Source organism: Heterocephalus glaber, unplaced genomic scaffold (assembly GCF_053883595.1).
Source record: "Heterocephalus glaber isolate CG9 unplaced genomic scaffold, H.glaber_assembly_v1.0 deba00001689, whole genome shotgun sequence".
Taxonomy (NCBI): Eukaryota; Metazoa; Chordata; class Mammalia; order Rodentia; family Bathyergidae; genus Heterocephalus; species Heterocephalus glaber.
The window spans coordinates 6,535,505-6,556,518 of record NW_028258414.1 but is presented as its reverse complement, the minus strand read 5'-3'; the positions used below and the strand labels follow the sequence as shown (position 1 = coordinate 6,556,518).

The 21,014-nt window shown below is 37.3% G+C and overlaps 1 protein-coding gene across 14 annotated transcripts in view; it reads left to right on the top strand.

Annotated features, from left to right (window-relative positions):
• Window positions 1-21,014, top strand: part of Herc1 (HECT and RLD domain containing E3 ubiquitin protein ligase family member 1) — a 206,681-nt gene that overhangs the window by 136,936 nt on the left and 48,731 nt on the right. For 12 of the 14 annotated variants that reach the window (XM_087199032.1, XM_087199031.1, XM_087199030.1 and 9 more), the window contains 6 exons: window positions 4,035-4,274; window positions 4,919-5,002; window positions 7,548-8,068; window positions 9,969-10,744; window positions 12,618-12,816; window positions 15,092-15,252. In XM_087199032.1, the coding sequence (XP_087055158.1) occupies window positions 4,035-4,274; window positions 4,919-5,002; window positions 7,548-8,068; window positions 9,969-10,744; window positions 12,618-12,816; window positions 15,092-15,252 (1,981 nt within the window). The remainder of the gene's footprint in view (window positions 1-4,034; window positions 4,275-4,918; window positions 5,003-7,547; window positions 8,069-9,968; window positions 10,745-12,617; window positions 12,817-15,091; window positions 15,253-21,014) is intronic. The other 2 variants (XM_087199029.1, XM_087199023.1) reach the window with 1 other exon arrangement.

Sequence of the window (21,014 nt, the reverse complement as noted above, 5' to 3'; positions counted from 1 at the left end):
TACTAACTCTGTACTGCTTTTGTAACTCTTTTCTAACTCTGTAATTATCTTACAATTTTAAAAAAGTGATTTAAAAAACTGTGGTTTGTCCTCACAAAGAGCCGCACAGCACATCTCTCCCCTAGTAGTGAAAATGCATTCACATCTCTGTGATCTTTTTGCCTGAGAAAGGCTGTTAGCATTTTATCTCCCAAGCATCCAAAGGTGCTTTATCGTGTAGTTACTCTCTCTCTGCCATCAACTAAAAATATAGATGGCCAGAAGGAAAGCGTGTAGATAATCCATATTGTTTGTACCATCTAGGCATAATGAGCCAGCCTTCTTAGCTGGGGAGATATTTATCAATGTAGGGAACCATTTTTTACCAGTTGAGTTTCCCAATGCCAGCCAGGGGCCAAGATTGCAAACAGTTGTTTCTAAGGATAACAGTGCCTGTGCCTTTTCTGTGCAGTGTACCTCATTGATTCTTGGCCACCAGATCCTCATAGTAAAACTGTTAATAGGACCCTCTCCCCGCAGGCAGCAGGTGAGAGCAACTGTAGTATTCACCCTAGTTATGCCTTTTAGGAGTCTCAGACTTAGTCAGTTACAACACGTCATAAACCATTAAGATCTATCTTTAAAAGCCACGTGGCTTTATTTTTAAGTTTTTTAAAATTAACTTTTAAAGCCTAACTTAGGCATTGATTTAACACAGCACAGCCCTGGCCAGTCTCATGCAGAAGTAATATCATTATACTGTGCACACACAAGAACTATACTCCCACAGGACATATGTAGCCTCCCTGGAAACTAGGAGTATATAATTGTTAGGGCACCACTTATCAGGACATATAATAATCAGGTAATACAAGTTAACGTGGCCCCAGTTGGCCTGCCACTATCCTCTGAATAATTTACTTGAGTCACTGGATTCATAGGGACTGTCTGAATGCAGTTTGAAAGGATTTTGTTGTCTTTGATGTCAGTTTGATATCTAGAGTATGGATGACATCTGGCAGTGTTTTGTGGAAAATTCAGGAGCAGGTGAGAGGCCTATAATCAAAAATCATCACTATATTGTTGCAAATTGTAACTAATCCAGAACGTGAAATACAATAGCAGTGAGACATTACCAAAAGGTAGATGAGAGTTTCGCAAGAGTGGATAGTGAGATACTGCTTCATGTAGTTTCCTATTGTTTAACCTTTAGTTTTCAGTAGGAGTCATAAGTTAGATATGTAATCAATCTCAGTATCTGAAGTATATAGCCAGTCAACAGTTTAAATTTAGATGATTCCATCCGAAAAGAAGCCCTTTCCCATGAGCATCTGCAAGAAACCAGTCTAGCCAGTATCCATCATGTTTTCATAGTTTATGGCCCCACAGAAGAGTATCCTAAATCAGCGGCCCCCAAATTTGTGTTCATTGAATCTCTGCCTACTTTTAATTAGCACAGTCACTAGTGGGCTGAAACAGCCCATGGCAGATGGTATCAGATTTTTTTTTTGGTACCGGTGATCAAAATTTGAGCTAAATCCCTGGCCCTCAGATTTTAATTTAGAATCTAAGCAATTAGAATTATGAGTTCAGGATTCCAAAAAGCCAGCAGGTTTTTTTTGGGGGGGGCAACAGTAAGGCCTAGATGCCTGTGTGGTTAAGTCCAGATGACCAGCAAGACTTCCCCAAGGAAGCTTTTTTTTGTTTGTCATTCTCAAAGTTCAAACTGACCCACTCAAAAATGTGCACTTAAGGCAGGATGATCACTGGCCTCTGTGTCGGATATCTGATTTTATAAAAAAATTACTCCAACTGAAAACTGCTTTATAAAACTCTAAAAGTGTTGGCCTGGGGATTTAGCTCAGTGGCGGCACGGCTGTCTAGCAAGCCCAAGGCCCTGAGTTCGATCCCCAGTACTGGAAAAAAAAAACAAAAACAGAAAACCTCTAAAAGTATATCTGTATATCATTGTCTGGAGCTTGTCTCTTTTTAAATTTTATCTTTCTTTTTCTGAGGCTCCAATAAGAAGAGTCATAGCAAAAGTATCACCAATTATGGACATATGTTTTGTTTTCAGTAATCCGCCCACTAGTGGCAAAAAGCAAGGAAGTTGTGTACCACTAACCCAGTGATGGATGAACCTTTTAGAGACACAGTGCCCACACTGCAACCCAAAACCCACTTATTTATCTCAAAGTGCCAACACTGCTATTAAACTTGAATACTGAGGTTTTAGCTTAGAAAAAACAATTGTTATCCGTTACTGTTAACAATTGTTAGCTCAGCTGCTGGGGCGACTTGGCTCACATACCGACAGAGAGGGCTCTGTGTATCCACTGCAACACGTGTACCATAGGTTCACTACGATTGCAGGCCCGTTTTTCTTCTTCAGCTTTCTATGGTCAGGGTTGCTCTTGGCTTTATGAAGTTAAAAAGCTATGTAACCTTTTATATCTGATTTTTAATTATACATCCAGATATAAAAATCACAAAACAAAGTTGTTTTAAATTTGTTTTTTCCTTTCTCTCCCCTCAGATCTTAAGTTTATTCAAACCCCTCAAAGAAAAGTTAGCATTCATAGGGTTAATTGGTGGGGGAGAAGCTATTGTAGTGGTGGTAGCAGGAGGCTGAAGAAAATGGTGTTTCTTTTTGTCCTTTTTTGCTTTGTAGAACTGACTTAACCTTTTCTTCTCCTACTTGGAGGAAAGAGTATGCACCCTTCTTACATTATTGGTCTGCCCAAAGCTCACTTTCAGAGATTTTTGAATCTTTTTTCCTCTCAGTAGAGGAGAGAGCAACTACAAGTTCATTTTTGTTCTTTGGCCCATCCAAAGCCAATAGGAATGAATGTCTACTCCCTTTTTCTTCCCACCTGGAAAACAGAACAGTAAAAAATCTCCTCAGCTGCTCTTTTTTCCTAATGTCAGCTAGCAAAGCCAAAAGCAGCAGGATCCATCAAGCTTGGTATGCTGTGGATGGGTCTATATTTTTGAAATTCTGTAAGTAACTTGTTAGAGGTAACTTTTGCCTCTAACAACAGATAATATCTCACTTACTATTTCATACCGTATGTAACTCCAAAGCCACCTGGACCCTGGAATTTTGTCTTTTCCTACTTCCTTTCTCTTCCCAAATAATGTAATTCTATTTTGATGAGTCAGGGTAATTCTAGTGAATTTCTTTGCTACCACTGCTGTGTCGTGGATCCTGAAGACTACCTTCACCTTCAGAGATTCAATAGGAGGACTCAGCCTAGTTGTACTCATGAGTGAGATTTATTATGCAGTAAGGATATGTAGCTCCATGATAAAATACAGACACAGGTGGAGTGTGGAAGAATCCATGTGCAGGTTTCCATATGTTCGTTCCTTCTCATGAGCACAGTCTTTCCCCAGCAACAAAAATGGAGCAGACAGTATATGATATCTCTGGGGATGCCCATTAGACTCAGAGGCCAAGCTTTCTGCTGGGGGTTGGTCATGTAGCAACCTTCTACTCAGCATGTACCAAAATTCCAGGCTCTCAGAAAGAAAGCAGGTGGTCAACATGAACCGCATTGTTCAATTGTTCTTGGCCAGTGAGCCACCTTTTTCACTTAGGGGAAGTGTAGGAAACTAGTTACCTTTTGAGTTCCCAGTTAGTAGCCATGGGTCAGATTTGTAAGCAGGCCTGCTATATTAACTTCTATCTGAACAGAAGTACACACAAAGAGAGAAGTTTAAAAATCTGTATGCGAAGAATTAATAGTTCCCTGAACTAGACATACTTCCTTAGCTTCATAATTAAGTTTGAAACTGAAATTGCTTACTTAAAATGTTAGAGATATAAAAAGATTATTTTAAACATTCTGTAAGGCAAAGAATAAAAATGTTTTAAAATCTTTATAAATTGATGAAGTTATTTTTATATTTCCACTTAAGCTAAAAAATACTCAACATGTTTCCATAAATGCATAAGTATTATTTATTTAAATATATTCCCAAATGTTGGTTTATGCAATTATTAGCATATATACTCTTTTTAGTATTCATGAATATTGTTGCTTTTATTTTAGTTTTATATCGTGAAGGAAAACAGAGGTAATGAAGGCACGTGTGTTGGAGTTTCTCGCTGGCCAGTCCATGACTTTAACCACCGCACTACCTCGGATATGTGGCTCTACAGGGCCTACAGTGGCAACCTCTATCACAATGGAGAACAGACTCTGACACTATCCAGCTTTACTCAAGGAGATTTCATTACTTGTGTGTTAGACATGGAAGCCAGGACCATTTCCTTTGGGAAAAATGGAGAGGTATTGAAACCCATTCATAAATATTGCTTTTTTTTTTCTCTAAAATTATATTCAACTCAGTGGTAGTTACCTGCTTTATAGATTATCTACTTTCTTCCTTCTTTTCTTTAATACTTTCTGGCTCTCATAATACTTTTTAGCACCAGCTGGGTGGTGGCTCATGTCTGTAATTGTAGCATTTGGGTGGCTGAGGCAGGAGCATCACTGTGAGTTCAAGGCCAGCCTGGGGTACAATAGTGAGTTCAAGGTCAGCCTGAACTATATAGCAAGATCCTGTCTCAGAAAACCAAAACTAAACAAACACTGTTTCAGCACCAAACTAACAAGGTGGTAAAGTCCCCAGTAAGATTTTTGAAACAGGTGAACAAATTAAGATCATTTATTTATTTATTTTTTGGTACCAGGGATCGAACTCGGGACCTTGCGCTTGTGAGGCAGGCACCGGAACCACTGAGCTAAATCCCAGCCCTAAGATCATTTATTTTTATGTGGAATTAACTTAGTTAACAATTTTAGTTGAGTTTTGGCTCTAGTAACAATTGTTCTGTCTCATAAGGGCTTTAATTTTAATATGGTTAGATGTTATCAATTAAAGTTGTTTTTTTTTTTTTCTTTTTCTTTTTCTCACCTCTACCACATCCTAGGAACCCAAGTTAGCTTTTGAAGATGTGGATGCAGCAGAATTGTACCCATGTGTAATGTTCTACAGCAGCAACCCAGGGGAAAAGGTACTGAACCCTCACACTTATATTTAAATTTTAAAAATATTTGTTAATATCAGGTAGAGCTTATAAGGATAATAAGCTGACACACTATTAAAAGAACCTGACCCAAGTAATTCCTACATTTAGAAGAAGATTAGATACTTTTAGAAATTGTTTTTAATGCACTAGTTGATCCTCAGGCAATTTGAATGTAGTGAGTCAACTTTCATATGTGTGTGCAGCAGCTGGAATTATATGAATTAGATTAGGGATAACCTGGCTTGATGGCAATTATGGATTTGAGAGAGAAATCTAGAAATAATCTTAAATGTAATGAGATGCCATTAGTCAAATAATGTAGTTCTAGTTATGTTCAAAAATCACTTTTCACTCATTCAACTGGGAGAGTTCTCAGATCTTGTAGATGGTATAAATTTGAACTCATGAGAATAATATTAAAAGGATACCTTCTCACTGAAACCTTTTTGTTTTCCTCTTCTAAAACCCAACCAGAGAGATAACCTTCCCTAGTCTCCCTGCATTGGGCAGTGGATTTTTTTCCCTATCCCATTGTTTCACTAGAGGATGTAGTGTAGCTTAAAGACATCATATTACAGTGATACATGCACACCCATGTTTAGAGTAGCACACTCATAATACCTGAATCTTGGAAGCAGCCTATATGTGGAACAGCAGATAAATTCATAAAGACAATGTGGCATTTATACATGGTGGAGTACCAATTTGCCATAAAGAAGGATAAATTTGAGTCATTGGATGCACCTGGAGACATAATATTGTATGAAATATTTCAGACACACAAGCTTAAGTATCTCATGGTTTCTCTTACATGAGAAACCAAAAATATAAATAAAAAGCAAATTAGAAGAGAATAGGAATTAGGGAGATAAATCTTTTACACAAGGGAAGGGGACCAGGCTGGGGATTTAGCTCAGTGGTTCCGATGCCTGCCTTGAAAGTGCAAGGTCTGAGTTTGATCCCTGGTACCAACAACAAAACCAAAAAAAAAAAAGAAAAAAAGGGAAGGGGACTGTGAGGGAAGGGAGGGGAAAGGAAAGGAAGAACTAAGATGTTTTATGTACATGTACCAACTCCCCACGAGGAATATGATCATTAGGTGCTACAAACATGTACACCAAAAGCTAAAATTAAAAAAGAATTTCTAGTTATTTTATAGTAGAAAAATTTCAAGTTAGGCCTTATATGATTTCCCCATGATAGAAATATTAGACTTGGCAAGTCCTAATCATGAAAGTTACCTTTTATTCAGTGCTTTTAAATATATATTTTTTTCTTTTTTATTTCAGGCAGTTATTTAAGGTTAGCCATTCATAAGACAAAACTACTTCTTCAACAGATAAGCAATAAAAAGTGAACTAGAGGGCCAGGGAATTAGCTCAGTGGTTTCGACGCCTGCCTTGCAAGTACAAGGACCCGAGTTCGATCCCCAGTACCAGAAAAAAAAAAGTGAACTAGAGATGAAGAGGCTGCCTAGTATCTGATATCATTTCTTCTCTTCCCCTGATGATATTTTATTTCTTTTCTTTTTTTCTTTTTTGTGGTACTGAGGATTAAACCCAGAGCCTTGGGCATGCTAGGCAAGTACTCTACTAGTGAGTTGCACCCCTGGCTCTATTTATTTTTTTTATTTTGGTACAGGCCTCAGTTGCTGACTTGCTCAGGCTGGGCTCAAATTTGCCATCCTCCTGCCTCAGCCTCCCAAGTAGCTGGTATTGCAGGTGTACATCATTGCACCTGGCTTATTGGTATTCTTGTTGCCCAGAAATGGGTTTTTGGGTGTTTTGCTTAGAATAATGGCCTGGTGTTTTCAACATATATGAACCTTGAAATTCACCCAGGCTTAGACTATAATCAAAATCAATACTAATGATAGTTAACATTTTTTAAACATTTACAGTTTGCTTGCCACTGTACTAATAAGCACTCTATGTGAATAATTTTATTTAATTTTTAAAATAACAGTAGAACACAAATACTATTATTGCCATTTTCCCAAATGAAACACTGATTAGAGGATTAAATAATTTTCCAAAGTAATTCAGAGTTAAGATTTGAATTTAAATCTTCCTCTTGTCTTCTATGTCTTATTTGCAGTATATGTCCAGGTAGGACTACCCTAATATTTAAATTTATAATTATGCCTCTGTCCCCTTTGAATAATAAAGGATGGTCCTACAATTATCACTCTATAGTGTCTCAAAGATGAGATCTAGTGTGTTTTCCAGGCTGTTTCAGATTAAACCAAGTCAGTCGCATATACCATGATCTACAGCCATCTTTAGAATGGCCCTGACAGCTCTAGAATTGTAACGCTAGAAGAGGTTTTAATAACAGGGCTCTTATTCCAGGGGAGCATGTGTAACTTCACTTAGGTCTGTAACATTTCCTCAGTCCTTTTTGGGGGCTGCCAGTTATAATTCACATGTCTTAACAGGCCAAATGGGATTCCATATGTTAGGATTTATGACTAATAATTAAGGAGACCTATTAATATCACACATATCTCACTGTCTTTTCTTTTGTATAGGTGAAAATTTGTGAAATGCAGATGCGTGGCACACCCCGGGACTTGCTTCCAGGAGATCCCATTTGTAGTCCAGTAGCAGCAGTGCTAGCTGAGGCCACTACTCAGCTTATCCGTATTCTTCACCGAACAGACCGTTGGACTTACAGCATTAACAAAAAAATGATGGAAAGGCTACATAAAATTAAGATATGTATTAAAGAGTCAGGTCAGAAGCTAAAGAAAAGCCGCTCGGTTCAGAGCCGAGAGGAAAATGAAATGAAAGAGGAGAAGGAGAACAAAGAGGAAGAGAAAGGTAAACATAATAGGCATGGCCTTGCTGACCTGTCCGAGCCACAGCTGAGGACTCTTTGTACAGAGGTGTGGCCCGTGCTGGCAGTGATAGGAGGAGTGGATGCTGGTCTTAGAGTTGGAGGTCGGTGTGTTCACAAGCAAACTGGGCGCCATGCCACGCTGCTGGGAGTGGTCAAAGAGGGCAGCACATCTGCCAAAGTCCAATGGGATGAAGCAGAAATTACCATCAGGTATGATCTGTTGAGTTATGTTTTTAGCAAATCAGTGTTTAATGGTGAAATTGGCCCTTGGCCTTGGACAGTGAGTAATTAATATTATCTTAGGTGAGCTGCCAGTTAACTTCTCAAGTAATTTTTTTTCTATATTTGGATATTGGCCATTTCAAAAAAGAACTTTGTCCAAACCTGTGTTCTTTGAAATACTAGTTGTTTGTAAAACGTGTAGTTTTCTGTTTTATTTTGTTTGATGAAGAAATGGTAAGCTCACTGGTTTAGATTTCACTAGAATCCTTCATTCTGTTTTTCATTTGGCTTTCTGCTTTTTGTTTTATTTGCAATGTTGCTGGGGATTGAGCCAACAGCCTTATGCATGCGAAGCAGCACTCAGCCACTGAGCCACACCCCCAGGCTTGTTTCCTGCTTTTTAAAAAATTATTTCCATTATACAATGTGATAGTAAAAAGCCACCCAGCCAATCTGTTGATTACAGTTTGTATTAGAGGGACTCTAAATATAGGATGGGATCATTTGAGCAACTAAAATTAGCTTTTGGATGATCTCTGGTTTATTTTGTTCTGTCTTTTTCCCCCTCTACTTATTTTTATACAGTACATATTTCTATTCTCTTCATACATAGCATTTTGACTAGATATGAAAATTATATTTATGTGACACAAGCTGGGTACTTTAGCATTCTGATGTGTTTGCATTCAAATAGGATTTGAAATAGAAACTTCACTTATAAAGAATAATGTCAGTTATCTCCATTCATGAGGAAACTTGCTTATCTAGTGACTGTTTAATCATATCCTTTGAGATTATGGTTTTATCTATGATATTATATAATTATTATGTTACCTAATGTGATTCCTATAAAATCTTGTGTTAATATGACCTAAGAACATTGTCTGCAACAGTGACTCTTAGTGTTTTATGGCTACAGTACTATTTTAGAATCCAGTGAATGCTAGAATTCAGGAACTTTCTTAGTTGAAAAATACACATAAAGTTTTTACACAGTTTCAGGGGTTAATGCACTCTCCTTTCACTCATTTCAGTAGGCTAAGAAACCAGTGTCAGTTTTACAGTCATTTGAGAGCGTCTACTTTTTATTCTTTCCCTGTTTCAGGAAGGATTTATGATACTTTGTTAATTTGCGTACAATCTAGTAAAATAACTAAAATGAGAACAAGGAAAGTGATACAAAGATAAAATAAGATTAGAAAGATAAGTGGAACCAAGATTTAGTTTAGTAGAACAAAACTTATGTATTTCCTGATGCTTTTTATTATATTTTGTATAATTAGAACATTCTTAAACTATAAGAATTTTGAAATATATAATCATATTTTGCTTAAAGTGTAAGAAACATAAATTGAAGACTAACGTAAAAATTTTTAATGAAATTATAAAGAGCCATTACCCACACAAAAAAATAGATTTAGTTATACAAATTTTCCCGATCACTTACATCAAACTATATCTGGTCTACCTCCTATTTTTGTAAGTAAAGTTATACATCCACATTCATTTGTTAAGTGTATCAGTAGCTGCTTTTGTACTATGATATCAGGTTTGAGTGGTGGCAAATGACCTTTTCCCTGCAAAATCTGAAATACTGACTCTTTGGCCCTTTGTGGAAAATTTGCTGACTGTTGCTTACCTTACATGATGGTGACTATTCTCACTCAAAAGCACATTCACATCTCATTGCTTTTGGATATGGCATCACATGTCCCCATTTTCTCATAGTAATCTTATTTTTCTCTCTGTAATGACATTTTTGAGTTTGTGTAAATTATTCTCGGTATTGTATACATGATGCATGTTGTTTGTCTACATTATTTCCTGGACCTTCCTCCTGTCCTTCCCTCACTTGCTTTTTCCTGTGTCATTCTGATCTTTATTAAAGCTTCCCAACTTTTTGGTCGCCTAGTGATACTCCATTGTATAATCTGGAACCCTGTGAACCACTGCCGTTTGATGTGGCACGATTCCGAGGCCTGACAGCTTCTGTGCTGCTGGACCTGACGTATCTGACAGGCATTCACGAAGACATGGGGAAACAGAGTGCCAAGCGACATGAAAAGAAACACCGACATGAGTCTGAGGAAAAGGGAGACAGTGAGCAGAAGCCCGAGAGTGAATCTGCCTTAGATGTACGAACGGGCTTAGCATCTGACGATGTCAAAGGTCAGGGTGCCACAAGCTCCAAATCAGAAAATGAAATAGCTTCATTTTCGTTAGAGCCAACACTGCCAGGTGTGGAATCCCAGCATCCGATCACAGAAGGAAAAAGAAAAAATCATGAACACATGTCCAAAAATCATGACGTAGCCCAGTCAGAAATCCGAGCAGTCCAGCTGTCCTATCTCTACCTTGGTGCTATGAAATCACTTAGTGCTCTTCTTGGCTGTAGTAAATATGCTGAACTATTGCTGATACCAAAAGTTCTGACTGAAAATGGCCACAACTCAGACTGTGCAAGCTCTCCAGTTGTTCACGAAGATGTGGAGATGCGTGCAGCCCTGCAGTTTCTGATGCGACACATGGTGAAGCGAGCAGTCATGCGGTCGCCTATAAAGAGAGCTTTAGGATTGGCTGATCTGGAACGGGCTCAAGCCATGATTTATAAATTAGTGGTCCATGGCCTTTTGGAAGACCAGTTTGGGGGCAAAATTAAGCAAGGTATGTTATCTAATTTTTTTTTTTTTTGCTTTTGTGCTATTGAAATTATTTATACTCAAAACTGTCAAAACTGTGATTTATACAAATATTTTTATAAAGTATTTTTAACCAAAGCAATTTTCACATTATTTTTCCTTCCTTTGTAAGATAGAATTCTTTTGTTACTTTCATATTGATAATCATCTATCTATAATTTTCTATATAAGCATTAAAACTTGATAATTATTACTAAATTTTATAAAAGTAAAGTTTAAGTCATTCTACCTGTCTTACTTACTTTTCTCATCGCTGAAGCAAAAATATATAGCACACAAAGTTAAAGGAGGAAAGGTTTATTTGGCTCACTGTTTGTAGAGGCTTCAGTCCATAGTCGGCTGGCTCCAAGGCAGGGGGAGGGGCATCACAGAGGAGAAACAGTTCATGGGTGGCAGAAGGTAGCAAAAGCAGCAAGTGACAAGCCCCAGCCCCAGCTCTTTCTGTCCCTTACATCTTACCCAGGCTACCTGCCCTTAGGATAGCACTCACACCCTTACTCCTAGCATTGCACCATGAATCAGTCCCATCATCATGTCCTTGACTCCAGCAGCACAATTCCTAGATCCAGCCACCTCCAAAAAGCCCACATATGACCGCATGAGGCTTTGGAGGACATCTAGACACAAGCCATAACACCACACAAAAGGCACTCAAGTATCTGATTCAAAATATATTCTAATAACTTCTAAAAGACATTTTAAAAGATATTTTAGAGGCCACTACTTTCATAGACTATACATTGTATCTAAAAATAACCCACTTTGTATTTTATCTTCACCTTTGGCAGTAGTATAAATTGTGAAATAAAAAATGACATTCAGGAAATGTTTATAGAATGCCTACTCTGTGCCAGGTGCTTTTCTAGGTTCTAGAGCGGTAGCAGTGACTTAAGCAAAGTTCCTTGCCATTGCTAAGCTTATATAGTACTTTATTCTTCCTCTCCTCCTCCTCCTCTTCTGATTCCATTCCCTCTCCTCTTCCTTTCCTTTGCCCTTACTCCTTACTCCTAACTTATACTGTTCCAAAAGGTGAAGATAAAAGATAAAACAAAAGAGTTGATTATTTTTACACATGATATACTGTGTAGTCTATGAAAATAGCACAGTCTTTCCTCTTACTGCTCTACCCTCTGTCTTAGCTTAGATAGCAAATAGGCAGAGAGAGGTACATGGTGCATACAAGTAGGAGCGTTACGGTTGGGTTATGAAGGTATGTGGCCATTTAGCAAACCTAATAGAAGTAGCTGTCTTTATAGCAGCTCCTGTTTTGTATTTATTTGTAGGTTTGCTTATTAGATAGAAAGATAGATAGACAGACAGATAGATGTATGTTCCTTTTTCTTTTGGTACCGGGGATCGAACTCAGGTCCTTGTGCTTGCGAGGCAGGCACAGTGCCACTGAGCTAAATCCCCAGCCCTGTATGTTCCTTTTAAAAGCATGGAGCTTCTGCCCAGGTTTTTATTTGTCTTGCATTTACATGCCTTTATGTTTTCCCATTTATAGATTGAAGATAAGCATCAAAGTGCTAAGAAAACACAGATTTAATGATTAGATATTTTTAGAAAACCTTTTGTCATATCGTACAACCAAAAGTGAGACCTTTTACATTTTAAAAAAAAGCCTTCATTAAACATACAAATGAGTAGTTTGAAGGGCTTGTTACAGTACTGTGTATAGAATCTGGAATGGTGAGTACAGTAGTGAGTACAGTAGTGAATACAAAGATATATGTAAGAACTTTTTTTGGTAAATCAGAAAATATGTTTAGAAACTTCTAAAAGTAAAAATTGCCGCTGTTCCTTTTGCTACTTTCTTATCCTTTATCTTGGTTTATTAGAGGTTGATCAACAAGCTGAAGAAAGTGATCAAGCCCAGCAGGCTCAGACTCCAGTTACCACTAGCCCATCAGCCTCAAGCACAACTTCCTTTATGAGCAGCTCCCTGGAGGACACCACAACTGCCACCACTCCAGTCACTGACACAGAAACAGTGCCTGCATCTGAGTCCCCAGGAGTGATGCCACTCAGTCTTCTCAGGTAGACGTTGACCGTAAACATCTGCCATGCTGGTGCCCACAGTTCTGAAGCATGATTATTCCCCTGTGGTAGTGTGCCAGAGTGACCCCTAGTGCTCTAGAACTGGACTAAATCTGAGATTAGGTCGTGAAGCCCATTGACTGAAGTTGGAAGTCTCTCAGGAAGTTTAATAACTTGCCACAGCCTCACAGCTGGTTGTTGGTGGCCCCAGGACCAGTCAGCAAGGTCACTGATGAGCAAGTGCCCCACAACTCTCTCCTTATGATGTTTTTTGGTGTGGTTTTTTTGGCTAAATTTTTGAATTTTTTTCAAAAAAATAAATACTTGTATTTTAGACATCAGGGTCTCAAGAATAAACTCACCTCTATGAGCATTTTTCCTTTTAAGCATAATTATACTTTTATTCTGACTATAAAATCAAACAAGTCTACTTTTCAAATGAAAAGATATGTCTTATGATGCTTCTTCAGCTACCCTATGTGTTTGTAAATTCCAAGTAATGTTCATTTAAATTTCTTTTTGTTTCAGTTTACTATATATACACAAATGAAAACTTACATGAGGAAACCTTTAGGGAGAGAATGTTATATATTCTCTTAACTGTGGCTCACACGAAATAAAGCAGAGTAGTTAGTCTTTTTCTTATTTCTTTTTCCCCTTTTATTAGTTGGTATGTCATTATTATTCCCATCGTATAGCAGTGGTAATGAACCAATGACATGTGCCACAGTGGGCTGTTTGTTGTCACTGAAAGCTCTAAAACATTTGCCATCTCTGGTATGGTCCAGAAATCTTAGTGAGTGGAAGAGGAGAGTGGTTTAGTTGTGATTCTCAATTTTTGCATTCTCAATTTTGGCATAGGAGCCACCTGTGAGGCCTTCTACAGCTCTGGGGCTGTATACCCCAGCATGTTGGATTCAGTAGGTCTGGTGGTTCCCATAGCTTGCATTTTAATTATGTTTCCATAGTGATTTTCATGCAGTGTCTTCATCTAACACACCAAGAATTACTACTATAGTTTCATGCCAGGAAGCACTAATTTTTATAGCTACCGTTGCTAAATCTTCTCTTCCTTAGCGTGATTACTCGAGTAATAGTTCTAAGAAGTGCTTCTGTTCAAGAAAGGGGAAGAAAAGAATTAAAAAGAAAAAAGAAAAAGAAAGGGGAAGAGAAAATGATATAACATTTCATTGTTTTTTAATTTATCTGGCCATTACAGAATTTAGGGCATCCATGGAAGAGCTTTGACTCCTTGTCATCTTTCAAACTCTGACTATAGTAGGCATGGGATTCAGTGGTAGAATCATGCACCCTTGCTTCCACAGGCGTTCACAAAGCCTGTGAACTCCTCTTTTCTTCTTCCTTCTCCTTGTCCCTCTCCTTCCCTCCCCTCTCTTCCTACCATTACAGGGCTAGAGATAGAACCCAGGGCCTAATGCATGCTAGGCAAGCTCTGCCAGAGCTATACCTCCTCCTTTCCTCTAACCTTCGTTTCTCTTCTGTTGGCTGGGTTTTAATTAGAGCTGCAGTTGTCTCTACCTGGCTGAACATCATTTGACAGGAGAAAAATAAAGGAAATACTGTTGTCTTTGATGGATAAGCAGGGCTTTTGTGGTGGTGAGAAAGCTCCTAGTTCTTTTAGTTAAGAGCCATCAGAGTGGATCTTCTTGGACTCGATTCTCTAGCTAGTATCCAGCTTCTCAGCTTGTGAGGGGTTGTCTCTCCTGTACCTTTCCACCTCTGTAGAGCTGGCATATCATTCACATACTGTTTTTTTGGTTCTGCTGGGTGACTAGACAGTTATCTTTTCTTTCCATAACTTGCCTATAATGTGTAGCTTTGAATTTATGTGAATAACTTCATAGCCATCTAGTGAATTTATATTTAAAGTAACTGCAAGGTATATATGTCTTTAAAATTCTCGTTTAGTTTCTTACTACTGTACACATACTAAAATACCCATGTTATTTTGATATGATACTAGAACAAAAGCTACATAAAGTCAAGGATTTTTCATGTATTTTGTTAGCTGCCATATTACCCTCTACTCTTTTGATGAGCAAATGATAACAAGCAAAAGATTTTATTATTTTACAGTAAAAGTACCCTATAAGATAATGATTTTTAAAACTGAGTTGTATTTCTTACCACCCTTAAATTATAGATAGCTAATCTATATAATCTTCCAGGTTGCATATTTTTCTATAAGAAGATTGTGATGTATGAATTATTTCTTAATTGGATTTGTATGCTAACTATTGTTATTTTCTTAAAGGCAAATGTTCTCTAGTTACCCAACCACCACTGTACTTCCCACACGTCGGGCACAGACTCCTCCAATATCATCATTACCAACCTCTCCTTCTGATGAAGTAGGACGAAGGCAAAGTCTAACTTCTCCTGATTCCCAGTCAGCAAGGCCAGCTAACCGCACAGGTGCGTGGGCTGTCATGCACTATGATACCCAAACCTCTCAGCATTCCCAGTACGTGGATTTTCTCACATGAACATTATATTATGTCCTCACTGGAGGTAAAGCAGTGATTTTAATGAAGGAGAACTGCACCATCAAACTGAGCATCTTTTCCATTCTCAAACTGCACATTGAAGTATCACTGTTTTGAAGAGAAATCATGTCCTGTGTATCAGTCATATCAGACCTTTCTTTCCTAATACAGGCAATTAATTATGCTAAAGTTTTCCTCTAAGCACTGCTTTAGCTGCAATTCACACATTTTTTAAATGCCATATTTTCATTTTCATTTAGTTTAAAGGTAATTTACCTTTGATACTTTGACCTCTGGGTTATTTAGAAGTATTACTTACTTTTCAGTTATTTAGGGATGTTCTGGTCATCTTTTTGTTACTGATTCTACTTTTATTGTCATCAGTGAATGTTCCTTTTTTTCTCTTTTTGCCATACTGGAGATCAAACCGAGAGCCTCATTCATGCTAGGCAAACACTGTCACTGAGCTACATCTCTGGCCCTTGTACAATTTGAGTTCTTTTAAACTTATTGAGACTTGTTTTATAGCCTACTGTATCGTCTGTTTCAGTTAAAAATGTAGATTTGGAAAAACTGTGTATTGTTTTATTGTCGAGTGTGTGTTCCGTGAATTGTTTCTCCAGTCAGGTTGGTTGGTAGTGTTGACCAACTCTATCCTTACTCATTTTTTGTACATTCTATCAATTATTGAAATAATCTGACTATAATTGTGAATTTGTTTATTTCCCCTTTTGTTTGTCAGTTTTTGTTTCATATATTTTCAAGCTGTCTTTAGGTTCATAAATAGGATTTGTATATCTTTTCAAGAATTGACTTTATTATTATGAAGTAACGCTTTTTCCTTGGTACTATTCTTTGCCCGAAAAATCTGCTTTCTCTGCTATTAATATATCCACTCCTGACTTTTTAAATTAATGTTAGAAATAGAATGGTATTTCTGTCATGGTTTTACTTTATCTCATTTGTATCTTTATTTTAATAGTGAGTATCTTGTAGACAGCTAATGTCAGTCTTGCTTTTTTAGTTTGATGTTCTCTCCTTTTGAGTTGTTTAGACCATTTGTGTTTGGTGTTATTATTGATATGGTTGGATTTAAATCTGCCATCTTTCTATTTTGTCCTGTTCTTTGTTCTCTTTTTCTTTGTCTTTTTCTACCTTCCTTTGGTTAAGTGAAATTTTTTATTTTACTTTATCTCCTTCATTGACTTATTAGTAGCTATAGTTTATGTTGTATTTTTAGAGATTACTTTCAGGTTTATAGTATATATCCTTAATTATCACATGTCCAAGTGATATTTTACCACTTCATACATGGTAAAAAGAATCTTAAAACAGAATGCTTTTATTTCCCCCATTTCAACATTCATAAAGGTGTGATTATAATATATGATAAATGTTTAAATTTCAAAAAATTTATTACAGTAAAGGGCGCATTGCCATTAATCCCCCTCAAAATATTCCCCCTTGCTTTGCATACATTTATCTCATTTTTGCCACTTTCTGAAGCAGTTCTGGAAGTCTCTCATGAATGTCTTTGCATTCTTGTGGCTGCCTTGACATCCTGAATTGATTGAGAACATTTACTTTTCATGGTCATTTAGACTTTAGGGAAGAGCCAGAAGTTGGATGGTGAATAAGGTGGATGAGAACAGACTGTAATTTGTTTACAAACCTGCCTTTCTGTTGGATGGCACTTTACCATATTCACCATATTTGTTTTTCATCTTAAAAATGTGTTTATTTTTTTAAAAAATCAGTCGTGTACAAAAGTGTTTTGTAGTTTTTAATTCTCAAGACAAACACCCAACCCTCCCCCGTAGCCCACCCTGCTTCAATAGTATTTCTGATAACCCTCCCATTTTCCCCTTACAGGAAGTTAATGGCTCAGAACAGACCCTCCTACATTTATCATCACTAACAGACTGTTTAGAGTAGAGATCTAAGAAGCTAACAAGCAAGGTTCTTTCTCAGTGAGGTTAATGAGAATCCCTATAATGGCAGTTGACTTCCAGCAGACACCACAACAAAGCACCATCAATAGCTGAAAGCTAAAAAATAGATTATTATTTTCCATAGTATTTCATTTTCTATTGGACAATTCTTTAAATAAGATTAAATAAGTCTCTTTCCCCCCAAAGGAATAGTCTAGCTTTTATTATGATGCCTGTAAAAAGTAGGTTGCAGCAAGCAGATAAGGATCGTTCACAGCACAGTGCACTGACTTCTGTCCACTCACGCTCAGAACCAAACCAGTAAACTATGTCACACCTGATTATATATAGCAACATGGTTGAAATAACCAAGCAAAAGGTGACACATTCACAACTTACATTTTTAGGTGATGATGCAGGTTTATGAGATTACGTCAGTCCAATAAACCAGTAACAAAGCAGGATAAAGGAGATAGCAACACTCCCTTACCCCATGCCACAAGATTTTTGATTTATATTGCAAATATAATGTGTGACATCATTTGTAGACCCTAAAGAAAAGTCACACTTTGTTTGGAAAAAGGCTATTCATCAGTATACTTCAAGTTGCTGTTTTCACAATGTAGCAACTAGCTAATAGTTTCAATTGGTATTAAAGAATAGAAATGCATTGCTTCTGGGTCTTTTGGCTAAGATCAAGTGAAGAATTGAAATGCACCTTTTTTGAATCAATTGTTTGTACCCTAGAATTGAAATTCCTTGGAACTAGACAAAGTGATTAGTGCAACATCAGTTTGTAAAAGTCCATGAAATAAAGTTAATTGTAAACCAACAACTTTCTTTTTCATTTCTACACATTTTTTTCCTGTATACAAGAATGGTACACTTGGCTCCAGCTATTTTCTGCCAGATTCATCTTAAATCTTTAAACCATAACAAAAGTTCTTTATTTCCTGTTTCTACATAGAATTAAGAAAACATTACCATACCTCTACTGCAGCATTTTAAAAGCTCAAATGAGGCATACACTTATAGTCCAGATCTGCTTTTCACATTGGCAAACTTATGAAGCAGCCTAAAGAGTAATATAATATCCTGCATGCAGTAGTACATACACAAGCAAACTCTATTTGCCAATTCTTTCTTACAGATACTTAGAAAAAGAATTATTTTACATAGTTTTAAGTGCCATTAGCAGTCATAAATGAGAAAAACTTTGAAAAAGAGACCAAAAAAAACAATCTACTTGTGCCTCATAGCTTATTTTTCTCAGAAACAAAATACTCAGATTCCAAACATTTATATATCCTTGGTGTTTTCTGTGTTTACATAAACCATAGTCATAATTCTAAACATTTCAGAGCCAACTAGGAGCATCAAATTTAGTAGTAAGTTCTTCAAATACGTATGTTTGAGTCTCAAACTGCTATTCGTTCCTTCCTCCCTTCATTCATTCACTCACTCACTGGTACTGACAGACTGCACAACTAATTGTTTCTTCTTTTAAGTTAGGTATATACTCAGGAAAAAGACCTGATTATAATAAAAGCCTATTAGAATATCAGTGACTTTAGCAAATCTGCCTGCTCTAAATGGAATTCAGTGTTTTTAATCATAATTTTTGGAGGCTCTTAAATTCTAAAACACCAAGAATTATAGGGCTGGGGATGTAGCTCAGTGGCATCACGCCTGCCTAGTAAATGCAAGGTCCTGCATTCAATCCCTGATACATACATACATACATACATACATAAAAATAACTTTCACCAGGGTACTTTCTCCTTATGCCTGAACTTTTAGTGTCCTTTTCCCAAACACATTTGACACCAGAAGAAAAAAGTAATTGCCTTAGTTTCTATGTTTGTGGAGGTAAATCTATATCGAGAGAGGGGAGGAAAAAAAAGAAACCAAGAGAGTAGAAAATGTACCAGAGGGCTGGGGATTTAGCTCTGGTGTCGCCGCCTACTGCGCAAGCACAAGGACCTGAGTTCGATCCCTGGTACCAAAAAAAAAAAAAAGAAAAGAAAAGAAAATGTACCAGAAAGAAAAAGTATCACCATGTTAAAGGGAAATAAATTTTTATAATGAAAAATTCATTATGCAGAACCTATCAAACTAAATATTGTACTTTCCAATTACCTGGGCACTGGAACTGAAGTGCAATCAGATGAGTAGATACCTGGCCAGGATATGGGGCAGTGTGCATAAAAATCAAAGCAGGATAGAGCTGCCTCCAAGAGTAGAGTATCTAATGCTTGACGCTAGTAACCACTGAGTTCTTTTTCTCTTTTGTCTAACCACGGACAAATAAATGTACGCTGATATCCATATTTTTAAATCACATCTCATAAGACACTCAGTGGCTAGAACAATGGGATAAGTGTGTTCACAGTGAGGGGGTGTATTCTGAGGATTAATGGCAGTGTGTCTTTTACTGTGATTTAAAAAAAATTTAGACATTCACCATATATTTTGATCATACTCATATTTTTATTGTTCTACATTTAAATTCTATATGTGTTCTAAGCCCTGTGATAAATTGTTATTCATTCAGGAGAGTCATTATTGCTGTATCTTCAGATTCATTAATCTTTTGTTATGAGTTTTTTTTCAAATCTTTTATGTCTTTTAAACATACTTATTCTTTCTTCTGCTTTACATAGTATGTGGAATAACAGCGAGCTCCATGGCTTGTTCTACCTGCTCCCTCCTTATGATTTTCTTTCACCCTAGACAATTTCTAGATCGGCTGATAATGGAGGGGAAGAATAGACTCTGCGCATTTTTGGAGCTCTCTGCCTTCTGCTTTCCATGTCGCTGTCTTTCCTGGCATTCTACCCTGGGACTTCTTTGACATCCCTGAACTTTCAGCTCTGTCTTCTCAATTCATAGAGATCGCCGATTTTAGTTTGAGTTCACCCTACCTGCACTGCAGCAGGAGATTCTCTCTAGGTGTTAACCTGAGAGAGGTGTACTACTCACTTCATCTGTTTCCCTGCTCTCAGAGATCACTGTCCTACACTTCCTATTTTTCAATATCTAAAGTTTATTGTTTGATAAATTTTTGTCTAATATAGTATTTAAGGTGGGAGGGTAAACCTAGTCTCTAGTTTTCCATCATGACCAGAAGCGTAAGTCTATCAGTTATATTAAAACCATTACCACTATAGCAGTAGTGGTGTTTTTAAAGCAAAAATGAGAGCCCTCTCTTCCTCCTTCCTTCCTTGTCTCTCTTTCCCTTTCCTCCTTCACTATTAGGTGGGCCCAAGCTAGGTAAGTATTTGTGCCAGAATAGTTATGAGGAGGATCCCTTGTAGGTGGGAGGAGCCTGGCTTGGGGTATTAGATTCTGAATGGAAATGAGAAAATGTCCATGTGACAGAGCCAAGGTGGGTGAGGAGGGTTTCCACTAGCACTGTCCAATGAAAAAGCCTGACTGCAATGATAGTACATTTGCAAAAAGCATATCTACAGCCTAAAGACTGTTCTGTACTAAAAGGAACTCACATCACTTGGGTGAAATGTCTGATTTCAGAGCTGAGCATGAGATGAGCTGGAATAACTTGTGCCCAAAACTAATAAAACTGCTCAGGCATGTGCTTAAACAGTTTAGAAACTAGATTGAGCAGGCTTGACTGTCCAACTCTAGGAGACTTGAGACATCAAAATAAATAATTGTAATAGTAACAGATAATAATCCATGATTACAATATAGAAGTCTATACTTCTCTTCTCCTGTGGAGAAAGAAGCCTTGCCTTAG